Source organism: Strix aluco, chromosome 18 (assembly GCF_031877795.1).
Source record: "Strix aluco isolate bStrAlu1 chromosome 18, bStrAlu1.hap1, whole genome shotgun sequence".
In the NCBI taxonomy this organism is placed as follows: domain Eukaryota; kingdom Metazoa; phylum Chordata; class Aves; order Strigiformes; family Strigidae; genus Strix; species Strix aluco.
Genome location: NC_133948.1, coordinates 12,301,945 through 12,326,035, shown reverse-complemented (window position 1 = coordinate 12,326,035; position 24,091 = coordinate 12,301,945). Strand labels below are relative to the sequence as shown.

Here is a 24,091-nt window from a genome sequence, read left to right as displayed (position 1 = left end):
CAGGGGACAAGGGACCCTGGCCCATGCAGAGCAGCTGCCCTTCCAGACAGCCTGGGTCTTTGGTCATCTGTCCTTCCTGGGGCACAGGATGGAGGGACCAAACCCGATGCAGCGAGGAGGATTTGAGAGCACTGGCATGGGCAGGCTTGTTTGAAATAGCATTCAGTTGGCAGTAGCAGGCACGTGCTGCTTACAAGCAGCAGCAGACGTCACTAACCACTGTTCTAAATCTGTTTCCAGTCATCTTGAGCGTGTTGAGTGTTGGCTGGAGTCTGAAAGGAGGACGCAGATGTTTCTTGTTCTTGCCCCAGTTCCCTGAAGGGATGGAGGTGATTCTTAGCAGCTCTTCAGTGGCTCCAGCAGACTGGTGGGCAGCCCCTCTTTTGGGAAGAAATTCATCCTTTCCTCAGTGTGATGCTCCCGTGGCACCTCCCCACTCCCTCCTGCCAGGCTCAGGAGACTCGTCCGACATCTGCCACTGTCCCTCCGGTGTGTGCTCCTGGGGTCGCGGAGTGGGGGTGACAGGGGCAGGGCTGGCAGGCTGGCTGACCCGGGCAGAGCATGGCTGGGCACAGGCGCTCCTGGATGACCCTCCTCGGGGCACACGGTCCTGTCACTGTCCCTGCCCGGATCTGGGTCCCAGCTCCCCGGGGACAGCAGCTGGGGTGTCCCCAGGCCAGGGCAGCAGTGGGGTGTGCACTCCATGGCACCCCCGTGCTGAAGAGTGCTTGTCACCCTCCCTTAAAAGGACCAGGGCCCTCCGGGGGACACCCACTCTCTGTAATCAGACCGTGATTTAATTACCGGGAGACCCAGGTGCGCCCGCCGCGCAGAGGGGGGGTGACTCCCGGCTTCCTGGGTGCCGCAGCGGGGCGCGGGCTGGCGCCTCACGGTGCCGGGGGGCAGCGGGGAGGGGGAGCAGCTCGCGTGGGGCCGGTTTGGTGCGTTTCTTTACCTCGGGTAACTCCCACCTTCCCCCGCCCTTACCCGGCGCCGCCCCCGGGGCCGGGGACACCCTCGGGTGGGTGCTCGGGGCCGGGCACACGCGGAGGGCCCTGCTTAGCTTGGCGCCCCCCCCCCCCCCCCCGTTGCTAGGCAACGCCCGCGCCCTCTGACCCGCCGCGGCCCCGCCCCTCGCTCCCATAGCTACGGGGGGAGGCGGCGGCCATCTTGGCGGCGGCGGGGCGATGAGCGGCTCGAAGGCGAGGGCGGCGGCGGCGGGCCCGGAGAAGAAGCCGCCGCCAGGGACCGGGGGGCCGCTCAGCCGCCTGCGGGGACGGCGCGGCTCGGCCGACGCGGCGCCGAGGCCACCGTGGACCGAGTCCGAGTTGCTGGCGTTGGAGACCGTCCGGCCCGAGCACGTCCTGGGGCTGTGCCGGGTGACGGAGAGTGAGTGCGGGCCGGGGAGCGCGGGCGCCGGGCCCCGCGGCGGGGGCGCCTCGGGCCGGCAGCGCTCGGCCGGGGGCCGGCTGGTCCGCGGTTCCCGGGCGGGCGCCCCCTCGCCCCCCCGCCCCGCGCGGCTCCGTTCGCCGCGGCTCAGGGGGCTGCGCGGCCGGGGGCGCGGAGCCGGGCCGGGCCGTGCCCCTGCGGCGGCGGAGGGAGCGGCGGAGCCGGGGCGCCCTGGATTAGTGGTGCCAGCCGGGGCGCCGGCCTCGGAACCGGCTGAGGAGTGTGCGCCTTGGCCGGCGCCGGCGGCAGCAGCGCCGTGTGCTTTGTTACAACTTCCAGAAAGTTTGAGGTGTTCTTCGGGTTTTGTTGTTTGAGTTTTTTTCCTCTTGGGTTGCAGATCTCTGCTTTTCTGTCCCGATTCCTTCCCTTTCTTGCTCTGCTGTCTGGCACCTAGTGTGCCTTTGTTTCTCCTAGCTTCAATTTTGTCCTGCTTTCCTAAAGCTGCAAAACAACGTGCAGTATGTATCTTAACGGGCTGGGGCTAGCAAAAAAAAAGAAGTTCCTTTGGTAATTGCTCAGAGATCTTTTGAAATGGTACTATATGTTTTCTTTCTCTTCTAGATTATTTATGCAAACCCGAGGACAACATTTACAACATTGACTTCACCAGGTTTAAGATCCGAGACCTTGAAACTGGAACAGTGTTGTTTGAAATTGCAAAGCCATCTGCTTCAGGTATGTTATGCTAACATTGCGGGGAGGCGAGAGAGGCTCGCCAAGCTGAGAAGTTGCAGTGCAGGACCCATGCAAACCAAGGAGAAAGGTAACCTTTGATATGTCCTGGTGACTAAATTCTTCTGAAATTCCAGCAACTCTGAGTTTACCTCTGCTGAGAAACTTGTCATAAAAACATGAAGTGGTTATCAGGAGATGAGAGTACTATCAACTGCAAATCTTCCCTTGTTGGTTGGTTATGGTACCGAGTGTCTTTCATGTGCTTTGGCAATTGTGAGGGGGGATATCCTTTTAGATTGAGTGTGGTTTCAGCTCCGGAGCCACCAAGGCTGTGCCATCATAGCAGATCTTTCTTTATTATTTAGTGCCAGTATGAGTCTCAGACCAGTCATTAAACACCTTTATGTTCAGTGCCTGTGTAATAGGCAGCTTGTCCCAATACACCCGCTAGCCAGTATTACCTTATGTGTACGCTATTAGCAGGATAACTTTGAGCTGTTGTGTTTTCTAGAGCAAGATGACGAGGATGAAGATGACACCAGTGAACTGGACGCTAGTGCAGGCCGCTTTGTTCGTTACCAGTTCACCCCAGCATTCCTCCGTCTTCGGACTGTTGGTGCAACGTGAGTATGAGTTCACAGAAAGAAGGGAGAATCAGATGTTTATAAAGTGTCCCTTGACAATTTGTAACAAAACTGAGTCAAAGACTAGTGGGAACCCATCTTACACTACAGATGTCAAAGTCTCTCTCTCTCTCTGGAATGACCTGTTGGATTCTTGTGTAGCCTCGGGTCCAAGGCTCTGTCCTTCCAATGGGAAGAGAGGTATGTCGTCTTAGCTGGTTTTCTCCTACTTTTTGCATACAGAGTGGAATTCACAGTGGGAGAAAAGCCAGTGTCAAACTTTCGAATGATTGAGAGACATTACTTCCGAGATCGCTTGCTGAAGAACTTTGACTTTGATTTTGGCTTCTGCATCCCCAGTAGCAGAAACACATGTGAACACATTTATGAATTCCCTCAGCTCTCAGAAGACCTTAGTAAGTATCTCCTTTCGCACACTGAGTTGTGTTTTGTTTGTGTGTGTGCATATACTCCTTTTCTCCCTCTCTCTCCTTGTGAAAGAAGTTGTGACTGGGATGGAGTGGGACAGGAATAAATAGATACAGGTTCCTGGTTTAAGCTGTGTGTAATCTTGACTGAATTACAGATTTGTGCTGCAAATTCTCCTTCTTTGAAAACGAAAGCTGAAGGCAACCTGTGTTGTCAAGTCCCAGGCTGCAAGAACTGATCAGTCACAGGGCTGACATGCCTGATGCCTAACAGTGTAGCCCAGAAGATAACAAAACCCTGAAAAAGGGTTCTCTTGGTAGCCACGCATCTGTTTTCAGCACTTGCTTGTTAGGGCTTGAGCCTTCTGCTTTGGAACAGAGCTGGCTCTTCTCTGAGAGGTGTGGTTTTGAGCCTACTAAGATCTCTGCAAATATACATTGCACAGGATATGTTTGACCTCAGGGGGTGGACAGAGCAGGAGCACGTGGGCCCTTCTGTGGCTGCCTAGGTGCGGGAGGAGGCGCAGAGTTTGTACCCTGCCTGTGTACATGTGGGGAATGACGCCGCTTTTTCATTTGCAGGTTGCTACCTCCCTGCTTACAGACATGATTGCTGCTCTGCTGTAGTGGTGGCTCTGACAGTTTCTGAGGTCGTCTTGTGTGAGATTACTCAATCCCCTGTTGCTTTTGACAGCACTTGTCCTGTTATTAGGAAGAATAGGAGGGGGCAGGCCAGAGCTTTCGAAGCGTGCTCAGCAGAGCAGTTTGCTTCTCTTGCGTAGGGCAGAGCATCAGCCTGGTAAATCCGGCAGAGTGGCAGAGTTCTTTTTTCCTCTGAGTTTGTGCTGTCCAGTGGAGTGTGGCAGGCTTTTGAATGTAATTGAGCTTTCTCTTTCACAGTCCGTCTGATGGTTGAAAATCCATACGAGACCCGCTCAGACAGCTTTTACTTTGTGGACAACAAGTTGATTATGCACAACAAGGCCGACTATGCTTACAATGGAGGACAGTAATCATTCTGTTTCCACTGGATGCTGTGATGCTGTTCCAAATGTCCAGGAGTGGACTGGAGTTGCTGTCTCGTGCAACAAGGCTTCTTGCCAAACCTTTTCTCCTTGCATGAGGCTGAAAACATGAAGCAAAGACGACAGCTCATGAAAGTAAAGGAAATCTCCCTGCAAACACTTCTCTATCCAACACTCAACGTATCCTGCTTCTCATTCTCTGTTTCTGGATACCTTCTGGTACCTTGGTTAGGTCATGGATCAGAGGCACTATTAGAAAATTCTTGCTGTTACATTCTTTATAGTTGGGTTGCACCTTTAGTGCTTCTGATGTTTCACCTGTTGGGTGACCACCCTCTTTCAAGAGGTCAGGTTGTTTGGTCAAGCTATTTCTTAGCAGGAAAATTTTACCCTTTTAAGTAGCCAGTGATGCCTGAAGAGCAGATCTCTTCTTCAGTTGGTAGATCATCTCTTTAGTGCACAGTGGTTTAGTTTGTAGCATGGCTGACATTGCTTTTTAGGGTGCATCCCAGTGTTCTCCAGTGGGAAGGATAAAATAAGAGACCAATTCAGCTTCTAAGCAGTGCAGGAATCTTCCTTCTGCATCCAGGGGCCTGAGCTGCTCCTGAGAACAGTTTAATCTGTGTCTTGCCAGAGATTTCACTAGAGATACGAGGTAGGGGGGAAAAAGGGACTTTATCCAGGTTGGTCATCGAGTCAGTCTGATAGCATTTCTACTTGAGCTCTTGTGAGCAGATTGTTGCATTGTGGAGCTCAGGGGTCAACCTTAGAGCTGAAGTTAATACTATATTTACCATTTCTCCTGCTTCCCTTTGTGTAGGAATTTTGGCTCTTGCTACAGAATATATTGCTTTTTAGATCGACAGCACATTGTCAGTCTAGCTGGGGTGGAGGGGAGGTGTCAGTCTAGTGGGACTTAGAGGAAAAAGGAAGAATGTGGAAAATCACTTGAAAAATGTGTAGGAAGCCAAGCTTCCTAGGCTTCAATCTCTGTATACTTTTAAACCTGAACGATCTGTCAGAGGTGCTGGAGGGAGAGATGGTGGTGTTACCAGCTCATTTGAGGTATTAGTAGCTAAAAGCTTCCCGGGTCAGATCACTCAGTGTTACAGAGCGGGATTCTTACAAAGTGAGAATTTATGTGATTCTCTTTTTAATTGTTTGAGTTCCCATCACTGCTTTGCCTACTTAGCTGCTTATTTATGGTTTAGGAAGTTCTTCTGCCAAGGTAGTTACCGCCAGACCAGCGGATGTACTTCACAGTTTGGGATCTGGCGATAGGAAATAGCATCATGCAGTGGGAAGAGGAGACCTGTGTCTTCCCAGCAGCCATGCTGGGCCCCAACTCCTGACCGTGCAAAATCTCAGCTAGCAAAACCCTTTTCTGCCTATTTTGCTGTCTCTCAAGACTGGCGTTTTTTCTGTCCCCTCGCTGGGCTGGTCAGTTGTGTCTTTTGTACATGGAGACTAGGTTGTGTCTAGACTAGAGATGTTTGCTAGTATTAGTTAGTTCCATTTCTTCCTTGAAATCTAACTCCTTGGTGGATACAGTTGGTTACCTATTGTGTTAAGTAAGATTCAACATAGTTTATGTTTTAGCAGGATTAAGTGGGGTGGGCATCACAGCCTGGATCCTCTTAATGCATATAGCAATAGGAAACCACTGCCTTTACCTTGCAGATTAATGATGTTAACTTTGGCGTAGAAGATCAGCTGGCATCAGGGTAAGCAGTGAGAGTATGTGGGGTGGCAGCCATGAAAGAATCTCCAGCTCTTGGGAAGATATTTAATTATGATTAACCACAACAAATGACCTGTTCTGGGTGGAGCATTAATCATGAGCAACCACAACAAATGTCTTGGGAATGTGGAGGGGCAAGGTCTGCCTGATTGAAAGATGAAGAACAATTCTGCTACCATCAATCCCCTCCAGCATCTCCAAAGGCACTTAGGCAATCTTGTTTAGTTACTTCAGAATCAGTTAAAGCTGCTTGTAAGGTGGAGCTTGAGATGCCTCTCGCAGTGATTGTCTTCAGAAGGCCTCGTGCTGTGCCAGTGAGGTGGGAAACATTTGTTCTGCTGGAAGTTACTTGTGACAAGGCAGAACTGCCTGGAAGTGTGTTTTTCATCCTGAAGTGTTCTGAGATGCTCAGAATAGTATCTGAAGAGCCTGCTAGTTACTCCCTAGGAAATCTTAGCATATTGAGCTGAATTTGTATGTAGTATAAATCCAGGTGCCTTTAAATGTTACTTTTATCACATTTTCTGCATGAAGCAACCTCTTGCTTTTCTTATGAGTGTGATGATTCCCATCTGTTTTCTATGTCACTGCGTAAAGGTTCTTAAAAGGAAGGTGGACTGTTGCCAGAGCGAGCAGCAGAAATTACTGTGCAGGCAAATACCAACTTGTGTGAGCTGTTGGTAGGAGTCAGCGTGCAGCTCTGCGCGGTCGGGGTATTTGCAGGGGTGTGGGTGCCATCTAGCCGCTGCTTTTCAGAGTGCAACTGACGGCAGGAGAGCTCTGCCAAATGTAAATGAGGCATTTGATGCTGATAGGAAAGTGAATTCCTGTCTTTAGTCATTATCTCTGCCAGTTGTGATGACAAAAAAGCATTGAAGCAGTTGCTTTCCCATTGGAGAATGTATCAGCTATTCAGCAATAAGAAAAGGAAAACTGGAGGAAAACCAGAAGACTTGCAGGCAGCAGCAGCACCCCTCAGTTTCTTGCTGAATTTGCTTTGCCAAATTAGAAGGTCTTTGCCCAAAAAACATGCTGCAGAAAAAAGTCCCTACAAGCGGGCAATCCAGCACTGAAAAAGTTGATTGTAATCCAAAAAGTCAGGGATTTCCAAACTCCTGTCCCCACTTCAGCTGCTTCTCTAAGGTTCCTTTTCTCTTAGATGCTTTCTATAAAGGGTCTTATCTTTGTGGCAGGGACGATGTCTCTGGTAAACATGGTTTAACAGAGCATCTTCCTTCTGGATTGTGTGCTCTGATGCTTTAATGATGGGTCAAAGCTACTCATGCCAGTGAGCCTAGGAAGAAATTCCTGTGGGATCTCATTCTTGTCAGGTGGATGGTCTGTCCTAGCCAGGTGCTGAACGCAAGGGAGGTGTTTTCAGTATCGGTTGAAGTTTGAGGAAGGGAAAAGGTATCTGTGCAGACAGCTTCTCTCAGGTCATGTGCTGAGTTGGAAAGAGAAGAGTTGGGATCATACTGTGTTCTGTTCTCACAAAAAAAGGGACCAAACCCACAAACTCATGCTAAATCTTACCAGTATTTGTCCTCTTAGCACCAGGACCTCTTTTTCACGTTTTTGAGGCGAGTGCTTAGAATCCATGCAAGCAGGCTTCCTGCACAGACGTTTTCATGATTTACTGAGGAATACATTGCACCTTGTGAAGGAAGGTCGTCTCGTCTTGTACGGACTGGGTACTGCTGTCCTCCATTTTTGGTAGGAAGCATCTTTGTGTGTTTTCCTTAGGATTCTCAACGTCTCTTGCTGCAGAGAAGCAGCAGCCTCCCTTCTAGCGCTTGAGGATGTTTGTTCCACTTGTCCGAGGGTTCTGGAAGAATAAAACAAGCGTTTAGAAGTCAGAAACGCGTGAAGGATGTCACGGTGGTGAAGCAGTAAGGTCCAAACGTGGTAACTACTTCTCAGCTCTGTGTTTCATTACATCCTCCTCAACTGTTTCCCAATGTTTGTCCTCTGTCCTGCGCATCGAGGTACCGAGCCCTGTGCTGCCCCAGAGCGTGGCCGGTATCGGGTGTAGCCCTCGGACTCGACTGCTGCCCTCTCCCTGAAGCTCTGTGGTAAGGACAAGGCACAGGGACGGCTGCCTGGCAGGGTCACCACCTCTTCCTCAGCAGCAGAGGGAAAACCGAACACCAGCAAACACCATCTCCGTCTGCCTGGAGCTGCGTGCTGTTACAGGACATGTATTTGTATCTCTCACAGCGTGGCCTTTGGGCTGCTGGTGCGTCTCCTCCGCGCCATCCCCTTCGGGCACCCCAGCTGCGACCGCGGGGTTGGGGCCGTGGCAGCCGTGCTGGCCGTGCCCCTTCAGTCTCTGGGTCCCAGCACGATGCCGGCAGCCCCCCCGCCCGCCCTCCGCGGCGCCGTGCCCGCCTGACGATGTATTTGTATAAACGTTATTTTGTCACCAGCAATAGGAATAAAGAAACGTCCCGTTTTCGCAGCGGCGCTGCCCAGTCTGGGGGCCTGTGCTGGGCGGGGCCGTGCCGGGCGGGGCCAGGGGAGGGCCGTGCCGCGTGGGGCCGTGCCGGGCGGGGCCAGGGGAGGGTCGTGCCGGGCGGGGCCGTGCCGCCAGGGGGCGCTGTGCGCGCGGCCCGCGCCTGCGCTGTTTTCCCGCCCCCGGCGCTCCGCTGAGGCGACCGCTGCGGGACATGGCGGCGGCCTTGGCGGTCCTGGCCCGCGGCGGCCGGGCGCCCAGGGGTGAGGGCGCCCAGGGGTGAGGGCGCCGGGCTCGGCCTCACTCCGCCGCGGCTGCCGGGGCGGGGAGGCTGCGGGGCACGCGAGGGTGGGGGGCCGCGGCCTGCGCGGATGGCGGCGCCCCGGTGCCCTTCAGGGCCTGAGGCGGATTCCCTCAGCCGCGGCCGGGCGGAGCCGCCTTCCCGCTGAGCTCCCGGCCCGCTGTGCCCCGGCTGCGGTCCCGGATCCCGTTGCACCATTGTCGCGGGAAAAATGTACCTCCGGGGAGGGCCCCGGCGGTGTGGGCGAGTCCCGTCTGCGGCCGGGCCCTCAATTCCCTCCCTCCCTTTCAGCGCTGGCCTCCGGGTGCCTCCGCCGGCTGCACACGGTGTACCAGACGGTGGAACTGCCAGAAACCCACCAGATGCTGCGTCAGACGTGCCGGGACTTCGCAGAGAAGGAGCTGATGCCTCTCGCAGCTCAGCTGGATAAGGAGCACCGCTTCCCGGCCGAGCAGGTGCGTGCCGCGCCCGCCGGGGGTGGGCACCCCAGGGCCGGACTGGCTCCTTCAGAGCCTGACTTCCCTCTGCTGCTGCGGCAGGACCACCTGGGCCCGAAGCAAAATGTGCATTAATCTCGGGCTTAGTAGAAAATTGGAAGTTTAGACCAACTTCTGCAAAGTTCTTTGAGTGTGGAGGTTGTAATGCCTACAGGACGTTTTGAGCTCTACTTGCATTTCTGTGTATCTGGCTTTAGTACCGTTGAATTTTCAGTTCCCTTACTGCCTTTCCTGGGGGCTGTAATACAGCTGACTTACAAAATCAATGAAATACTTTTATAGACTGCACATAACCATAAAAATGGTTTATAGTGAGGAAGCGTAGATTACCTGAGTGCATTTTAGACAGTGAAAAGAAGTGATCAGGACATAGGAGATACATGTTGGTCATCCTCCGGGGCTGTGTAGAAATTGAGATTCCAGTCTATGATTTCTCCTGTGAAAAGCAGTACAGACACTGCAGTACGTTCTGTGCCATGTTGAGCAGACTAACTCACCTGGTTCATTGCAATGAAATATTGAGCTCCAGAAAAATATAGACTGTTATGTTAGCCAAAAGGCTCCAGGCAAGCATAGAGACACGCGAGTTTTGTCGTACACCCCTCTTTCTATTAAGGAACAAGGAAGATAGCCAGGAAAGTCATACTCATGCTAAGGAAGAAAATACTTTACTGTTCTTACCTGAGAATTTTACATTTGATTTTAAGTCTTTTCACTTGAATGGGTAGGGGAAAATTCAAAATGCAAACTTTATTAAGATAAAGCAACATACATAGAACTAGTTTCTGTCTTTTGTTCATCCTCTGGATCTGATGTGAAGGACTAGTGGTTTTGGTGCCCATACAGGAGGGAAAATATTTGTTTAAAGATTCCTCTTGATTTCTCTTCAGCAAGCAGAGGCTGGTAACATGCTTATTTCTGTAACACCAAAAGCTTGACATCTTAAATATAAAAACAGGGAAGTTTGGTTTTTCTCTTGTATGTTGCCAGATGTTAACAAGACCTTGAGTAAGACAGTCGGTGCTCTGAAGACTTATGGTGAAGAAGCCAGGGATCCAGCTAGGGAACTTGGGGTGGAATAATTCAGAATGTAACCAACAATTAAATTCTCTGGGAAGCAAGACATGGCTGTAATGGGAATGAAAAATCACTTTCTTGTAAACTGTTCTGTGAGTCATTCATTCTGTAAAATTCTTCCCTTGTGCAGTCCTAGGCTGAAGCTCAGCAGACTCAAAGGTAAAGGTCTAATGATTTTTATCAGCTTAGATTTCCCATTGAGAGCTTCCTACTGACAGGAGATATGCAAGGGGAAGAGCTTTGGTGGGAGGCTGGTGGGGTTGTATATCCCTATTTCACCTTCAGAAGGCTCCCTCCTTCCCGGTACTGAAGAGAGCTCTTTAAATAAGCCAGAGCCTCGTCTTAGGCATCAGTGACTGTGCAAGCTCTTGCTGAAGTCATCGGGACCTGGGGACACCTGTCAGCTTGTCCAGTCAGATTCCCATTTCACCAGGAGTTGTGTGTAGCCCTGCTATGTCTTTATCTCCATGTGTCCGCATGGATTTGCTGGGACACTGGTGGTGCAGAGGGTCTTACTTCCCTGTTCCCTGCATGCAGGTGAAGAAGATGGGTGGCTTAGGGCTGCTGGCTATGGACGTGCCGGAGGAGTACAAAGGAGCAGGCCTCGACTACCTGGCCTATTCCATTGCCTTGGAGGAGATCAGCAGGGGCTGCGCGTCCACGGGCGTCATCGTCAGCGTCAATAATGTAAGTATCTCGGGTTGTGTGGGAGGGACGGGCGTGGACCGAGGCTGGCGTTGGGGGTGATTGGTGTGGGGGAGAAATGGGATCTGTTCCTGTGGTGGGTTCTGGTGTGTTGGAGAGCACTTAGACATTAGGGAGTTCTGGATTGCTTGTACCTTCAAGAGGCATTAACTCAGCTCTCAATTCTTGAAGTCTCTGTATTTAGGACCAATACTCAAATTTGGCTCCGAAGAACAGAAGCACAAGTGGATTGCTCCCTTCACCAGTGGAGAGAAAATTGGGTGTTTTGCCCTTAGTGAACCAGGTGATGTGACTGTTACTGTTCCTGTTGCAAAGAACGTAGGGTAGCTTCTTTCTATACTCAGGTTTAGGATGGACTTTAGATCTGTGAGATGGTAACGGTTTGTAGAAAGGTGGTTTATAGTAATTCTGTGTAAATGTAGTCTCGGTGCCCAGGGTATTAACTGCCATCCCCATGGTCCATGCTGAAAGTTTTCATCCCCTCTGTGAGCAGAGCTCTGGAGATGGACATGTCTTAGACACACGGGCCTTTCCCCTTCCTGTTAGGGTCTGCTGGGAGGGACAGTGCTGACCCTACCGCAGCTCCAGTGGTGCTGTGAGCTGACAGGGGCTGTGGGCGGGGGGTGGGTTTGTGCCCCGGGCTGCCACTGATTTGCCTGAGTTCTGTTTGCTGGCGCCTTGCTCAGGAAACGGCAGCGATGCGGGTGCGGCATCCACGGTGGCACACCTGGATGGCGACGAGTGGGTTCTGAACGGCACCAAGGCCTGGATCACCAACGCCTGGGACGCCTCGGCCGCTGTGGTGTTTGCTACTACGGATAAATCCCTGAAGCACAAGGTGTGTTCATGTGGGTCAGTCAGGAAAAAGGGGTGGGAGTAAAGGAGCTGTGTAGGAGAAGCACTTTGAGAAGGCCCTGGGGACGCTGTATTTAGAGCAGTGCAGGCACTGAGCAGAGGAGGGGCTTTGTTCTGTCTCAGCTCTCCCCTCCCTTCTGCTTACCTAGACATGTGGCTTCTATGAAAAATGTTTGGAGGAAGCCTGCTGACAGCCAGGTAAGTGGGAAGTTGCCACTAATCCTAAGAGTTTGGGTCTTGTTGCAGGGTATTAGCGCATTCCTGGTTCCCATGCCAACTGCTGGGCTGTCACTGGGGAAGAAAGAAGACAAGCTGGGAATCCGAGCCTCTTCCACTGCCAATCTGATATTTGAGGACTGTCGGATACCCAAGGCCAACCTACTGGGGCAGGTGGGAATGGGCTTCAAAATCGCCATGGTAAGAGACGGATCGGGGTGCAGCTGTGGTGGTGTAAAGCTGTAGTTCCCAAGGTTACCATTTTCAAAACCATTTTCAGACTTAGAATCACTTTGGTGAGAACCACTAGCAGAAGCTGTTCTGTGTAACATTAACCAGTTGACCCCTCTTGCCAATGTGGGAGAAGTCATTCATAGAGCTTGATGAATCACTAATTTACTGTAGATCCTTGACAGCACTTTTATTGTAGAGTCAATGTGGCAGTTCTCGATGAAGGAACGCTGATGCCGCTGAGGTGGTGTGTCAGCAGGGGTGCTGTGTTTTAATTTTTCTCCTTTCCCAACCCTAGTCCTTCAGTTTGTACCTGTAGGTAAAGGGAAAACATGACATTTTCCCTAATACTGTGGGAGAGGAAAGCTGTCCTGGAGGCCCAGGACAACCTCTGGCTAGTGTCTAATGGTGGATGAAACCTGAGTTAGGGCAGGGGTGTGATGTGGAGCCAGGCAGCTGCGGAACAGCGTGTTCCCTGCAGTGAGGTGCTATCCCTTGGAAGCGTTCACTGCTCTCTGCAGGGGCAAAACACCACTTGTTGGCCTGACTTTCTGAAAAAGGCTGAGCGCCCTGCAGAACAGCCCATTCCATTATGTCCAAAACAAAAAGAACCCACCAGTCACCAGCCACTTTAAGATGCTCAGCCCAGCACTGAGAAGGTGAAGCCTTTTCTCATGGTGCTGTAAATTCTCCCTGTGTGTAGGGAGGCAGGGAAGCAGTGAAAAGCCCAATGGGCAGGTTTTGAGGTAAATCAGGTTATTGACTCAATTCAGTCATTTTGAAAAATGCTTCGGTGTGTGTACTAATGATGAGGGCAAAGAAGAAAACTGACCAGATTTCCTTTTGTTTTTTAGTTAAAGTAAAATGATCTGCGCAGTGAGCCAGGGGTCTAGCTGGAGGGTTCTTTTCAGCCCCTTCCAGAGCTCCTTATTGTGGTGTTTCCCTTATTTGGCACCCCCTCTTCTTTTTCCCCCGTTAATAAGCAGCAATCTCTCTCCTTTCTGCTTTCCTTCCTGTACCCCTGGCCTCTCTCTGCAGTGCCCAGGGCATATTACACCTCTCTCTTCCTGCTTAACCGGAATATTCTGCATCAAGGAGGTCTCTCCCCAGAGGATAGTCAGCCTACAGCAGCTTCCCAGCAAGATCAGAAATGCGAGTGTACGATTTTTGATCAAGTATGACTTGACTTAACACCTATATTTTGTGTCTTTCTCAGCAAGCTCTGGATGGAGGAAGGATTGGTATTGCCTCACAGGCGCTTGGAATAGCACAGGCAGCTCTGGACTGTGCGGTGGATTATGCTGAAAAGAGAACGGCCTTCGGGTCGCCCATCACAAAGCTCCAGGCGGTGCAGGTACGTGCTGGGTGGGCACAGCGGTGCTGGTGGAAGGTTGCTGCGGGCTCTCAGGCATGGCTTCAGGCACTTTGCCCTCTCTGGGATAAACAGGGTAATAATCAGTTTTCAGATACCTTTAGAATTGAGTGTTGGGTCAGAAGTGCTCTGTTTCTAGCAATAGTGGCCTCGGGGGTGGGAGGCTCCTGCTGCATGTTCTCGTTCAGGCAGAGGCCACCCCCCGGGACAAAGGCAGCGTTTGTCGTTGCAGTTCAAGCTAGCAGATATGGCTGTGGCCTTGGAGAGTGCACGCCTGCTGACCTGGAGAGCCGCTATGCTGAAGGACAACGGGAAGCCCTTCACAAAGGTACTGCCAGCCTTGCGTTCGTCTAGCAGCGACAGCACGGGGCACAGGCTCGAGGCAAGAAAAGCGCACGGTGATGTAGAGCGTCTGCGCTTGGCGCTCGCCCCGCCAGTGCTGCTGGTGTTTAACCCACCAGCAGACACCCGACTCTGCTCTCTCCTCAGGCGCCAGCTGAGCCCAGTCCTGGGTTTAGCCAAGGGGAGAGGGGTGGCTGCGCTCAGCTGGCACCAGTGGTCAGGCCTGTCTCTACACAGCTGGTCTGAGCGTTCCAGCTCCTCATGGAGGTGAGGTGGTCCTTCTTGTGACAGCTGCACCCTCAGTGATGTTTTCTTTCCCCAAAGGAGGCGGCGATGGCCAAACTGGCTGCGTCAGAAGCTGCAACGGCCATTGCTCATCAGGTAACTAGTTCAGTTGACATCTCTGGTGACACCACGCTGAAAGGGAGTTTGTGTTGCTGCACAAGTGCTTGGGGAAGGTGGGACAGAATTTACTAGATTTATTTAAAAAAAAAAAAACCAAACAAAAACAGATAAATGGACCCATATGGCTGAAGCTGTTTAGCACAGCTATCTTCCTTGGACAGGGAGGGCAGAGATTTTATGCTGCTCTGCAGCAGCTGTATTATTAAAGTCTTCTTGTGCCTCCTGCTGCCCAGGGCCCTGTCAAAGTTCTGGGAGAGAGCAGGGGTGCACCACTCAGGACTGGTACATTTGCAACATCGTGAGCAAATGGAGCAGGACCTCTGGTGTCTGCATTTATTTTCCCCTGTCCTTAATAAGTGTCTTAGCTGAACAGGGATCACTACCAGATCCCTCTGAAGCAATTCATTCTCTGCCTGGGACATCCCTATTGCTCTTGCCCAGCTCAAATCCTGTTTGTTCCTCTGACTGCAAAGGGGCTGCAGTCATCCCCATGTGTCCCCCGGTTACGCTTGCAGTGGGCTTAGCTCCTTTTAAGGTGGCTGTCTTCTGTAGAAAACAAATTCCTTGACCCTGCTTCCTTTCTAACGTGCTACCTTTGTTTCAGGCCATCCAGATCTTGGGCGGGATGGGCTACGTGACAGAGATGCCAGCAGAGCGCCATTACCGTGACGCTCGTATCACCGAAATCTATGAGGGGACCAGTGAGATCCAGAGACTGGTGATAGCAGGTCAATTGCTGAAGGCCTACCGTAGCTGAAACAGCCAACTAGAGCACGACACTGCCCCAGAGTGCCTTGTAACCGTGCACAACAGTGGTTGAGGCTCTCTCGAATGAGGCTAATGATTGAAGTGTTCCTCACCAATGAGTAACTGACCCTCTTGTTAAAATGTGCTGATTCTTCTCTGGACAAAGTACAGTGTGTGGAAGGCCCTGTCTACGTTTGTAAGTGATGGCTGGGAGTGCAGGAGGGAGGAGGCAGCTTGGCCCTGCAAGGGAGCATAGGTCTTCTCCTGAACTGGAGCCTTGGTTTGGTTTGGTTTGGTTTGGTTTGGTTTGGTTTGGTTTGGTAGCAGCAAAAGGACTTTGGTGTTCAGTAAGTCAGCAGCTCTCCTTGGGCGCTTCCCAGCCACTGCCTGTTCTGCAAAAACTTGTCACTACATAGTGGATGATCAGTGCCAACGCTGAAGGCACAGAGAGGTGATCTCTCTGCCTTGTTCCAGGCTGCCTCTTCTGCTCAGACCTTGATGAATTCCTGTGTGTGAGCTCCTGCTTGGACACAGCTGGTGCTGAGGTCCCAGGGGCAGCTCTGCGCTTTTCCCCACTTCCTTCCAGCAGGGCACAGGAGCTGCCCACACGCAGAGGGCTCTTCGTAGGGGTTGGCCGCTGTCTGTGTAGGTGTCCAAACAAAGGTCAGAAAGCAGCCCACGCTCTTGCCCAGCAGCACTCAGCAGCCTGCGCCCTCAGCCACTTACAGATGTAGGTGTAAAAGTAAAGGACAGAAAAGCTGCAATGCCCAAGACTGATTTTTTTTTTTTAAAAAAAAACCCACCAAAAACCAGTGCTCCCAAAGCTGCTTTAACTATACCAACGGCTACCCAACAGGAAAGTGCATGAAGTGGCAGTAACTGCCTTTAATCTCTACATGTTTTGGGCAACAAGGAGGAAATGAACATGGCACAGAAATCCTTACCAGGAAGCTTTAGCAGTAGCACATATCCTTACTCAGTTATCTTTGGCAAGAAAGTAACTTTTAGAAGAACCAACAGCCAACAGAAAAGCTCTAAACTCATGAGCTCTAAAGCTCTAAACATGGAGAGGATTAAGACTAGAGCCTGTGTGATCTGCCCCTTGGCTAAAAGACCAGTACACTAGAGATAAAGAGTTACTTACCTGTGGTGCCCTCTATTTGCGTGGAGAGAAACACAGCAGGATTCTATTACACATAAGAGAGCAGAGAAGACAAATAAAACCTGATTTTAAAGGACCAGCAGTCCCAACTTCCTTTTTTTTAATGCAAATGTGAATTTATTTAGAATATTGCAGTCACAAGACACAGGAGCATAAACCAGCAGCGCCTGCAGGCACCAGTTAGACACGGCTTTAAGGTGCAATACAAATAATCCCCTTGCAGGTCGCTAGAGGGCAACTGCGTCTTGGGGCAGTCTTCGATTTCTGTTTGCTGCTCCAAACCCAAGGATTAGCAGAAACAGCGCCAGACCTGGCCTTCAACGAGAGCATTTCTACTGGAAAACCGTGCTCGCTAAAGGTGGTGTAAATTATGGAGAGTTTCCAGGAGCGAGAGACACTTTTCTAGCGTGATTCCAGCCCCTGTCACCTCTGATGATTGCTGAAGGCTCATTTCTATGATTGTGTAGGAGGAAGTGACATTATTTCACACTTCTTGCCGCTGCCCAGATAGAACAGGAGCTGTAGGGCTGCTGGCTGCACGGGAGGACTTCAGGATGCACAGTTACTGTTCAGGGCTCGTCTTTGCTGACCTCGTGTGCTGAGCCCTGGCTGAACCCCCAGTGGCCCAGAGCAGTCAGTCAGTCACGCTTAGGCCATGTCTGTAGCAGTTTCTCCTCTCTCCATCTAGCTGCTTCTCCTAGATCTGCTCCTCCAGCATCACTCCTCCCTCACCTACCCACACCAAATGACAGCAGCTTCTCTTCCCTGGCACAGAGCACAGCTGCCCCTGTACAGCACCATGGCTGACCTAAGGGGCAGAACAGTGCTGAACAGCTCCGCACCAGGACCTACACCAGGACCTACACCAGTCCAGGTGTGCCAAATCCTGGGCACCTTCCGCAGAGAATACGGGGGGCAGCACCAAGGAACTGGCTGTTCTTGGGGGAGCACTGCTGCTGCGCCTCTGACCAGACAGAGCCTGCCGTGGGGAGAGCCTGGATCACACACCGCCTGCCTCATTAACAGGCTTCTTGCTAGTGCTGACTTGGTGTGAACTGCTGCCCCGAACTGCTGCCATAGTCTGGATCAAGTTACAGGGCACATCATCAAATGACAAAAAGGGTGGAGCCAGTCAAAATTCACTGGTCTAGGTACAGCGTGCCAGCCAGGTTCCTGAGCCTAGGAACAACTTAAAGATGCTCTATTAATAGAGTTTCCTTCTGTCATTACCTAAAAACATGCTTTAAGGGTGCAAAGGCTCTCAAACAAAAGTTTTCCACTACCTTCCCCGCTGCCACAGGTCCCGAGGGACTGGGTCACCTGTCACCCACCACTGCACAGCAGCGCTTTGGGGTAAACAGCACGGTTACGCACAAAGCCTGTCCCACAGCTCCGAGAGCAAAGAAAGAGCCGGCTTTTCTCAGAGCAAGATACTAAGAGCTTACTCCTTGCTGCTGCTGGCTGAGAGAATTTTGGCTGTACTGCGTGTGCGTTTGCTCCTCAGGGCTGTTACAGAATAGAACTGCTGAAAGTGCAAAACACAAACAAGTTCTGCAGCATTGAAGGGGGAGCTCTTCCTGAGAGCCGCCCCCAGACAGCGCTAACCTGGCCAGGCACGGGTAGGCCCAGGCTTCCCTTTGAGAAAAGGGTCTAGTTACAGGGGGTTTTATCAATTTACAAACCTTGCCAACACTGCAAAGTTGGGGCACTGAGATGGGGAAAATCAGGTCACGCATAAATTGGAGGCGGGGAAGGAGATAAACCACAGCCGCACTTCTCAAGAGCACTGTGGGGTTTGCCCCCGCGTGCTCCAAGCGTACGTGACACTGGTTAGGAGGCAGCAGGCACACTGCTGGGAAGGAAGCAGGGGGAGCCCGAGCCAGAATCCTTTGTTAGGAAACAGTTACGGTAACGAGGAGTTACTTCTCCCCTCCCCCCTACTTAGATTTGATATATTTTATATCCTAGATAAAGCCCACAGTCTCTTCGTGCCAGTTCCCAACAGACAAAAGGAAGAGACGAGGTGTTCTGGGCTGTCACAGTTCAATACAGGCAGGTGAGAAATACTTCACTCTTCCCGGGGAGCACAGACACCAGCCACATCCTTCTTGGCCCGACCCCCCCCAGGCGCGAGGAGCTGCCTGGAGCCTGGCTCCCCTCCTGAGCAGCTGCCTTCCTCGGAGCACAGCCGGCGGGGGCGCAGAGCCGGCGGGGGCTCGCCGCTCAACTTCACACAATTTCAAAAAAACCCAAAGTGCCATCTCAGCCTTCCAAGTTTAAGCAGTGTATAAAATGTTTTACAGCACTCAGCTGAAATTGCTGTAGTACTGCTTTCACATCAAAATAGTCTCCTCTACCAGTCTTTTCTGACAGTGTTATCTGTAAGAAAAATAGGACAGATTATTTTGATTTTAAATTAAAATTATCTTTTGCCTAAGTTGAGAGCCCTCATGACACACACAGACTTGGCAACAGCCACACACGCAGGTTAGGCTGGGGATATTGGAAAGCATGAAAAATACCAGATTTGAAAGACATCCTGAAGTAAAAAAGCAAAGTACTATAACAGTATAATAAAGAGTAACTGGAAGAAATGGAATAGAGGTAAGAAGCACGACAGTGTTGCAACTTGAAAAATGATTTACTACTGTTCAGCTAAAAATTAATTTCAAATTCTCCTCACTCACTACTTGTATAAAAAGAAAAATCGTTGGGAGCCCTCCCTCCACTTCTGCCAGGGAGGTCGATACGAAGCCGGGGAAGCCACCCGGCCGTCAGGGTGTATTTCCCAATTGCCTCAGTGACTTCCCCTTCTCACACAGAACAAACCCTACTCCCACGCTCAGGACAGGAAACATTCATCTCAGCAAAAGGTTTCTGAACTTCGCCCAATAGAAACTGCAGCGCTGGCCGCCCCGGTGTGCTCCCGAGCCTCACACGGAGCCCACGACTTCCCGCCTTGCTCCCAACAGGCCCATGCAGACACAGAGCGACCAGCTTCCATTTCTAACACGCTTCACCCATACTGGCTGGCCAGACGAGCCCAGGTCATTTCTGAACTCATAATGTTTGTAAGATTAAGTGTGATCTTAGGGAAATTTCAAAATGACAAACAGTAAAATTTCTAAGCTGACTATTCCCAAAGACGCAGCAGAAAATCGACTCCAGAACTCCTACCAGGTCTGCACATTACAATTCTGGTCCCTGTCCTGACACCTGTGCTATAAACATGCTCTGGTCTGTCACTTTTGCCAGTATCCTTTTACCTTCCTACAAGAAGGCTTATATTAGTCAAACAATTACTAAAATATTTTTTTCTGACAACTCTTCCAAAGGGCAGGTGGTTTGATGATCTCACTGCAGGACTTTGTGTCAAGCAGTTTATTAAGGATTTCAACAAAATGTTAAACCAAGAAGGCCTGAACAGCCATACCAGACCCCAGAGGGACAGGGAAGCCTGGGCCCTACACAGCCTCCAGAAATCCAAAGGACCCAAAGCAGCCTGTACAGTTCCATCCTCAAGCTGAAGACGCGTTGTCAGCCAGACTGAAGGAACAAGGACAAAAGGTGCGTCTGCGCAGAGAGGGCCCAGCAGCTGAGGAGCGAGGTAGGAATCTGCCTCTAATCCCCCAAATGTGAGGTTGCTCTGGATGGGAGAACTGTGGGACAAAGCTTTACAGCTTTAACTTACTCAGAAAACCCAGGAGAATGCTCTTCCCTCTGCAAACGTAATAGCTTTGTATTTAGAACAGTTGTGCCCCAGTTAACCTCTGCAACGCACCAAAACCCTTTTCCTGCCAGTGGCGGCTGCTGTTCCACAGCAGAGGGGCAGCAAACACTTTCCAGTCCAGTTTTTGTGCACCGGGCAGGAGCAGGCTTCTGCCGGGGAAGCTGGGCAGTCAGCTCAGTGCTGTGGGTTCAGAAACAAAGTGCTGCAGTTACAGCTCAGTCTCTTACCTTGGTGCAAGTCAGAAAGTCGCAGTGTGCAGGAGGGCAGTACAGCTTAAAAAGGAAGGCCAGGATTTTTCTGGAAAGCTAAATTAATTCTCTTCAAGCATTTGTCAATTAGCACTTCTAGAAATTTTTCCAGAATGATTTTTAAGTGTAGAAAATAACTCACAAGCATGCTTTCCTGGCACTGCAAAACAGTGAAAGACCTTTTATTTTAATTCCAAAAGGCAGGAGCGAACTCCTGAGAAGCCGAATGCACCCGAGATGTGCACTGCTATCGGGCGGGTGGAAGGGCTGGGAAGACAAAGCAGTAGCACACCGGATCTAAAGGTGTTATTCCACTGCTTGGAACCTCTGGGGGGAAAAAACCAAAAAAGTGTCTTTTTTCTCTCTCTGAATATCCTTATCAATATTTTATTCACCTTAAGTCTGAGGCGTGTAGCTGAAAACTGATGTCTTTCTTTTGTACCAAGCTGACTGCAAGTCTGGGACCTAACACCTGCTATGAACAGTACAAGCAGATTTTTAATTAAAAACTATTTACTTCATTAAAAAGTGACAGTTACCTGACGATGAGCATTGCAGGCACATGCTAGAGGAAATTTTTTCAACTAAGTGAAAGATGAACTGGGGAAAAAAAAAAATCAAGTCACAACATCCCCCCTGCTACACCCCACCTCCCACACTTGCTAAATCTTGGAGCCCCCCCGCCCCCCCAAAGGGCTCTGCTGCTTCTTACTGTTTCTTCAGACGTTTCGCCTCTCAGAGATGTGTAGGAGCCAGCTCCGAGGCTGCCGGCCCCGTCAGCCCCTCTGCCTGCGAGCACCCACAGACTTGCCTGCGAACAGAGGAAGATGTTAATTAATGACCATGCTCACACCTGGCTGGAGAAAATTTTCTACCATGCTAAATATGCTCTTCTGGTAACATCTGACAGAGCAGAAAGGACCAGACATTTCACCGAAGCTTCCTTACCTGCCGCAGCGAAACTGTACCCCAAACTAACGGTACTGTTCAGTCAGATTTGTCCTGAAACATTCCTGTTTTCCTTCCAGTCAACTAACAGTTACGAGCATCTATCAAACCAGCAAGAGCTACGAGCTTTCGGGAGAGTCCCCCAAACCCAATTTGGCAGAATATTTTAAAGGAAAAAAGTTCTAGTTACCTCAGGGAAGCCTTTCAGTCAATAAAATAACAGAACTGGAACTGCTGGTTTAAAATAAAATAAAATCCACAGTTTAACAGGCTACAGGTACAAAGCAGTCAACACACAAACTCCAACCAGTCACAACAGTAAAGGACAGTTTTCTTTTTCTTTTTTCCTTTTTTTTTTTTTTTTCTTTAAGGGGCAGGGGCATGGAAAAAATACAGCACACTAATAAAACAAAATGCAAAAAATACAAAAAAATAGAAAATAGAAAAAATGTATTTACAAGTGATACATTACTATGATCAGAAAGCACAAAGACAATTGCTGCTATAATACATGCACTGAGTCAAGAAGGAACTACTAAAAACCTGCAAGGGAGCTGTTTGTAAAAAAAGAAAATTAAAAAAAAAAAAGAAAAAAAGAAAAAAAGACACCCCCACCCCCTCCCCCCTCAAACGAACAGGGTTGGGTTGGAACTTTTTTCTTCCCTAGTTTGCTACATTGATCAAAATCAAATATCCCCTAAAGTCCGTGAGTACAATCGGTACAAATACTACACTTGTTTTTAAACTGCAGGTTCAGTTGTAGGAGGGGGGAAAAAAAAACAGCAGCTCATTGTAGATCCATATACAAGAAAGCCATAGTAAACTGCTCTACATGCTAAAAATTACAGCAAGCCCCTGTCTGCTACATAGCATGATCTTAGCAGGTTTTCCTTTTTATTTATTCATATATATATCTATATGTGTGTATATATATATGTATAAAAATCGTGCCCTTTTTCACTGCAACATGACATCTGGGTGGAAATGTAACTTGTTACAACAAATTTTTATATGTATACTGCAAGAAGTCACTCAATGTCTGTGGATTTAATAAGTAACCTCACACCACAGGAAATATTTAATAAATCAAAAAAACCCAATATTGTGACAGAAGACCTTCTGTCTCAGTTCATTTCAAAACCGAAGTCCAGCAGGAAACTGGTCCCAATGTCCACGAGGGGTTCTCTGAAGAAGCTTCAGTTTCTTAACCGTTTTTTTCTTTTAGTGTTCACAAGTTTTTGAACGACTTCAAGCCGTTTTCAGTTTCAAGTCTGTCTCTTCCTCTCTCACAAAGATAATAGTCTGGTACTAATTCATCCGAGTGAGGAAAAGAGGAAAGTGGCTGCAGTTGCACAAAGGGTCCCCAATTCCACAGCTGCAGGGAGATACGGAGTCACACGGAGCTCCAGGATCTTAGCTTTTTTTCCTTTTCCTCCTCTTAATACGAAGTCCTTTCATACAAGTCCTGTCATTGGTACCTTCCCAAGTACCAGCCAGTCCAGCTTTAGGAGACGACAAAGCCACAAGTTAAAGTGTAAAGGACCAAGGCAGAAGTTCAGGTCACTTTCTATCTGTTCCATCATACTTCCAGGAAACGGGAGCTGCTGGACTTGGAGTGGAAAGGCTCAGACCACATGCGACGTAGATCCCCCTAGGCAGGAAAACAGCAGAAGGACCATGCCCTCAGAAACTTTAAAGTCCACTTAGAATTCAGATTTTAAAATGCATATATAATTGCAAGCATGTCTTCAAGCAAATCTATTATTCACCTGTTCTGCAAATTACAATAAAGACAGTACAAAAAAAAAAAAAAAAAAAAATCATCATCTTTTCCCTGTCAGGCCAGAACATCTTATTTTGGTGGCAGATCTACCCAAAATGGGTTTCTGATGGGGAAGAAACATTTATGCAGGTGGAAAATTCTGCTCCTTCTTATGCTCCGCTCTGCAGAGTGCTAGATGTGTGTTTCAACAAAAGCCCCCGTAACAGGAAAGGCTACATTTTAAAATTTCTGTTCAGAACGGGTGACTGGAAAGAGGCAAACAAGGATCTGCCTCTCCAATCTCTGTTCGACCTTTGTGCACACATTCTTGCACGATCAGCTGGGTGAGGACAAATTCACTTATTTAATTCAAACAGCATTTAATACTTCAGAATTTAGTTAGTTTATAATTACTGGTACTTTATGTACATAAATTATCTTCTATTTCAGGAACTTCATCTCTCAGTTACTCCGCTCTCCAAAATGAAGATCAGCCCAAGAGCAGCAGTACCTTAGTTCTGGGCCAGGGCTGTTAAGGACACGCTCCCTCCTCGTGAGAGCCACTGCCCGGTGCGAGAACACTGAACCCGCTTCCAGCTGACCCCCAGAGCCTCCTGCTGCGAAACCATAATCCTGTCTTACCTTTAAATAGGCCATGGTGAGGAGTGGCAATAAAGTAAATGGTACCAAATAGAGTAGGGCAGGCTGGGCTGCCCGGTGAATACGAGAAGCTACTGTTGCAGTTAATAGACCTGTAAAAGAAAAAAGGGACTCAAATATCTTTAGGTTGCATATGGATGTTCTCATCATTTCATCCACACGCAGCTCCCTTCCCCACCATTTAAGAGACAGGCTGTGGAAAAGTTACTTATCTGTGCTTCACTTTCCCTGAACACAAGTGAAACAAACAAAACGGTGAAAAATTATTCTATTTTAATATTAGGCTGTGTTGAGCCACTTGCTCCAGTTTTGAATCTCAAAGACTAAGCTAAGAATAACTCAAACAAAACGCAACAAAAGGCGAAGGGAAGTTGAATGCACCACACTGAAGTGCTGCTCCAGAGCCGGGACCTCTTGAGACTGTCAGTCTGAGGCCCCTC

General features: G+C 49.8%; 3 protein-coding genes across 7 annotated transcripts in view; 2 read left to right on the top strand and 1 right to left on the bottom strand.

Moving 5' to 3' along the window:
* Positions 1-154: 154 nt before the first annotated feature.
* On the top strand, positions 155-8,399 carry UNC119B (unc-119 lipid binding chaperone B). 2 transcript variants are annotated; one of them, XM_074844631.1, is made up of 5 exons: positions 155-489; positions 2,011-2,124; positions 2,636-2,747; positions 2,991-3,163; positions 4,076-8,399. In XM_074844631.1, the coding sequence occupies exons 1-5, from the start codon at positions 324-326 to the stop codon at positions 4,186-4,188; spliced, it is 678 nt and encodes a 225-aa protein (XP_074700732.1). In that variant the 5' UTR covers positions 155-323; the 3' UTR covers positions 4,189-8,399. The 2 variants fall into 2 exon arrangements, with proteins under 2 accessions (XP_074700732.1, XP_074700731.1); XM_074844630.1 differs by lacking the exon at positions 155-489 and adding an exon at positions 1,165-1,389.
* Positions 8,400-8,565: 166 nt separating this feature from the next.
* On the top strand, positions 8,566-16,379 carry ACADS (acyl-CoA dehydrogenase short chain). Its single transcript, XM_074844481.1, has 10 exons — positions 8,566-8,656; positions 8,986-9,149; positions 10,806-10,955; positions 11,145-11,256; positions 11,660-11,811; positions 12,075-12,245; positions 13,492-13,629; positions 13,880-13,975; positions 14,314-14,370; positions 14,999-16,379. The coding sequence occupies exons 1-10, from the start codon at positions 8,608-8,610 to the stop codon at positions 15,149-15,151; spliced, it is 1,242 nt and encodes a 413-aa protein (XP_074700582.1). The 5' UTR covers positions 8,566-8,607; the 3' UTR covers positions 15,152-16,379.
* Positions 16,380-21,548: 5,169 nt separating this feature from the next.
* The window catches only part of SPPL3 (signal peptide peptidase like 3), a 62,476-nt gene continuing 59,933 nt past the window's right edge, over positions 21,549-24,091 (bottom strand). For all 4 annotated transcript variants that reach the window (XM_074844478.1, XM_074844480.1, XM_074844476.1 and 1 more), the window contains exons 10-11: positions 23,634-23,743; positions 21,549-22,880 (exon numbers count right to left, since the gene is read on the bottom strand). In XM_074844478.1, the coding sequence (XP_074700579.1) occupies positions 22,809-22,880; positions 23,634-23,743 (182 nt within the window). In that variant the 3' untranslated portion in view covers positions 21,549-22,808. The remainder of the gene's footprint in view (positions 22,881-23,633; positions 23,744-24,091) is intronic.

Coding starts and splice junctions, on each gene's coding strand:
- ACADS (XM_074844481.1), top strand. CDS start 8,608: ATGGCGGCGGCCTTGGCGGTCCTGGCCCGCGGCGGCCGGGCGCCCAGG. Junction 9,150..10,805: donor ACCGCTTCCCGGCCGAGCAG/GTGCGTGCCGCG, acceptor CCCTGCATGCAG/GTGAAGAAGATGGGTGGCTT. Junction 10,956..11,144: donor TCATCGTCAGCGTCAATAAT/GTAAGTATCTCG, acceptor CAATTCTTGAAG/TCTCTGTATTTAGGACCAAT.
- UNC119B (XM_074844630.1), top strand. CDS start 1,188: ATGAGCGGCTCGAAGGCGAGGGCGGCGGCGGCGGGCCCGGAGAAGAAG. Junction 2,748..2,990: donor CTTCGGACTGTTGGTGCAAC/GTGAGTATGAGT, acceptor TTTTGCATACAG/AGTGGAATTCACAGTGGGAG. Junction 3,164..4,075: donor TCAGCTCTCAGAAGACCTTA/GTAAGTATCTCC, acceptor TCTCTTTCACAG/TCCGTCTGATGGTTGAAAAT.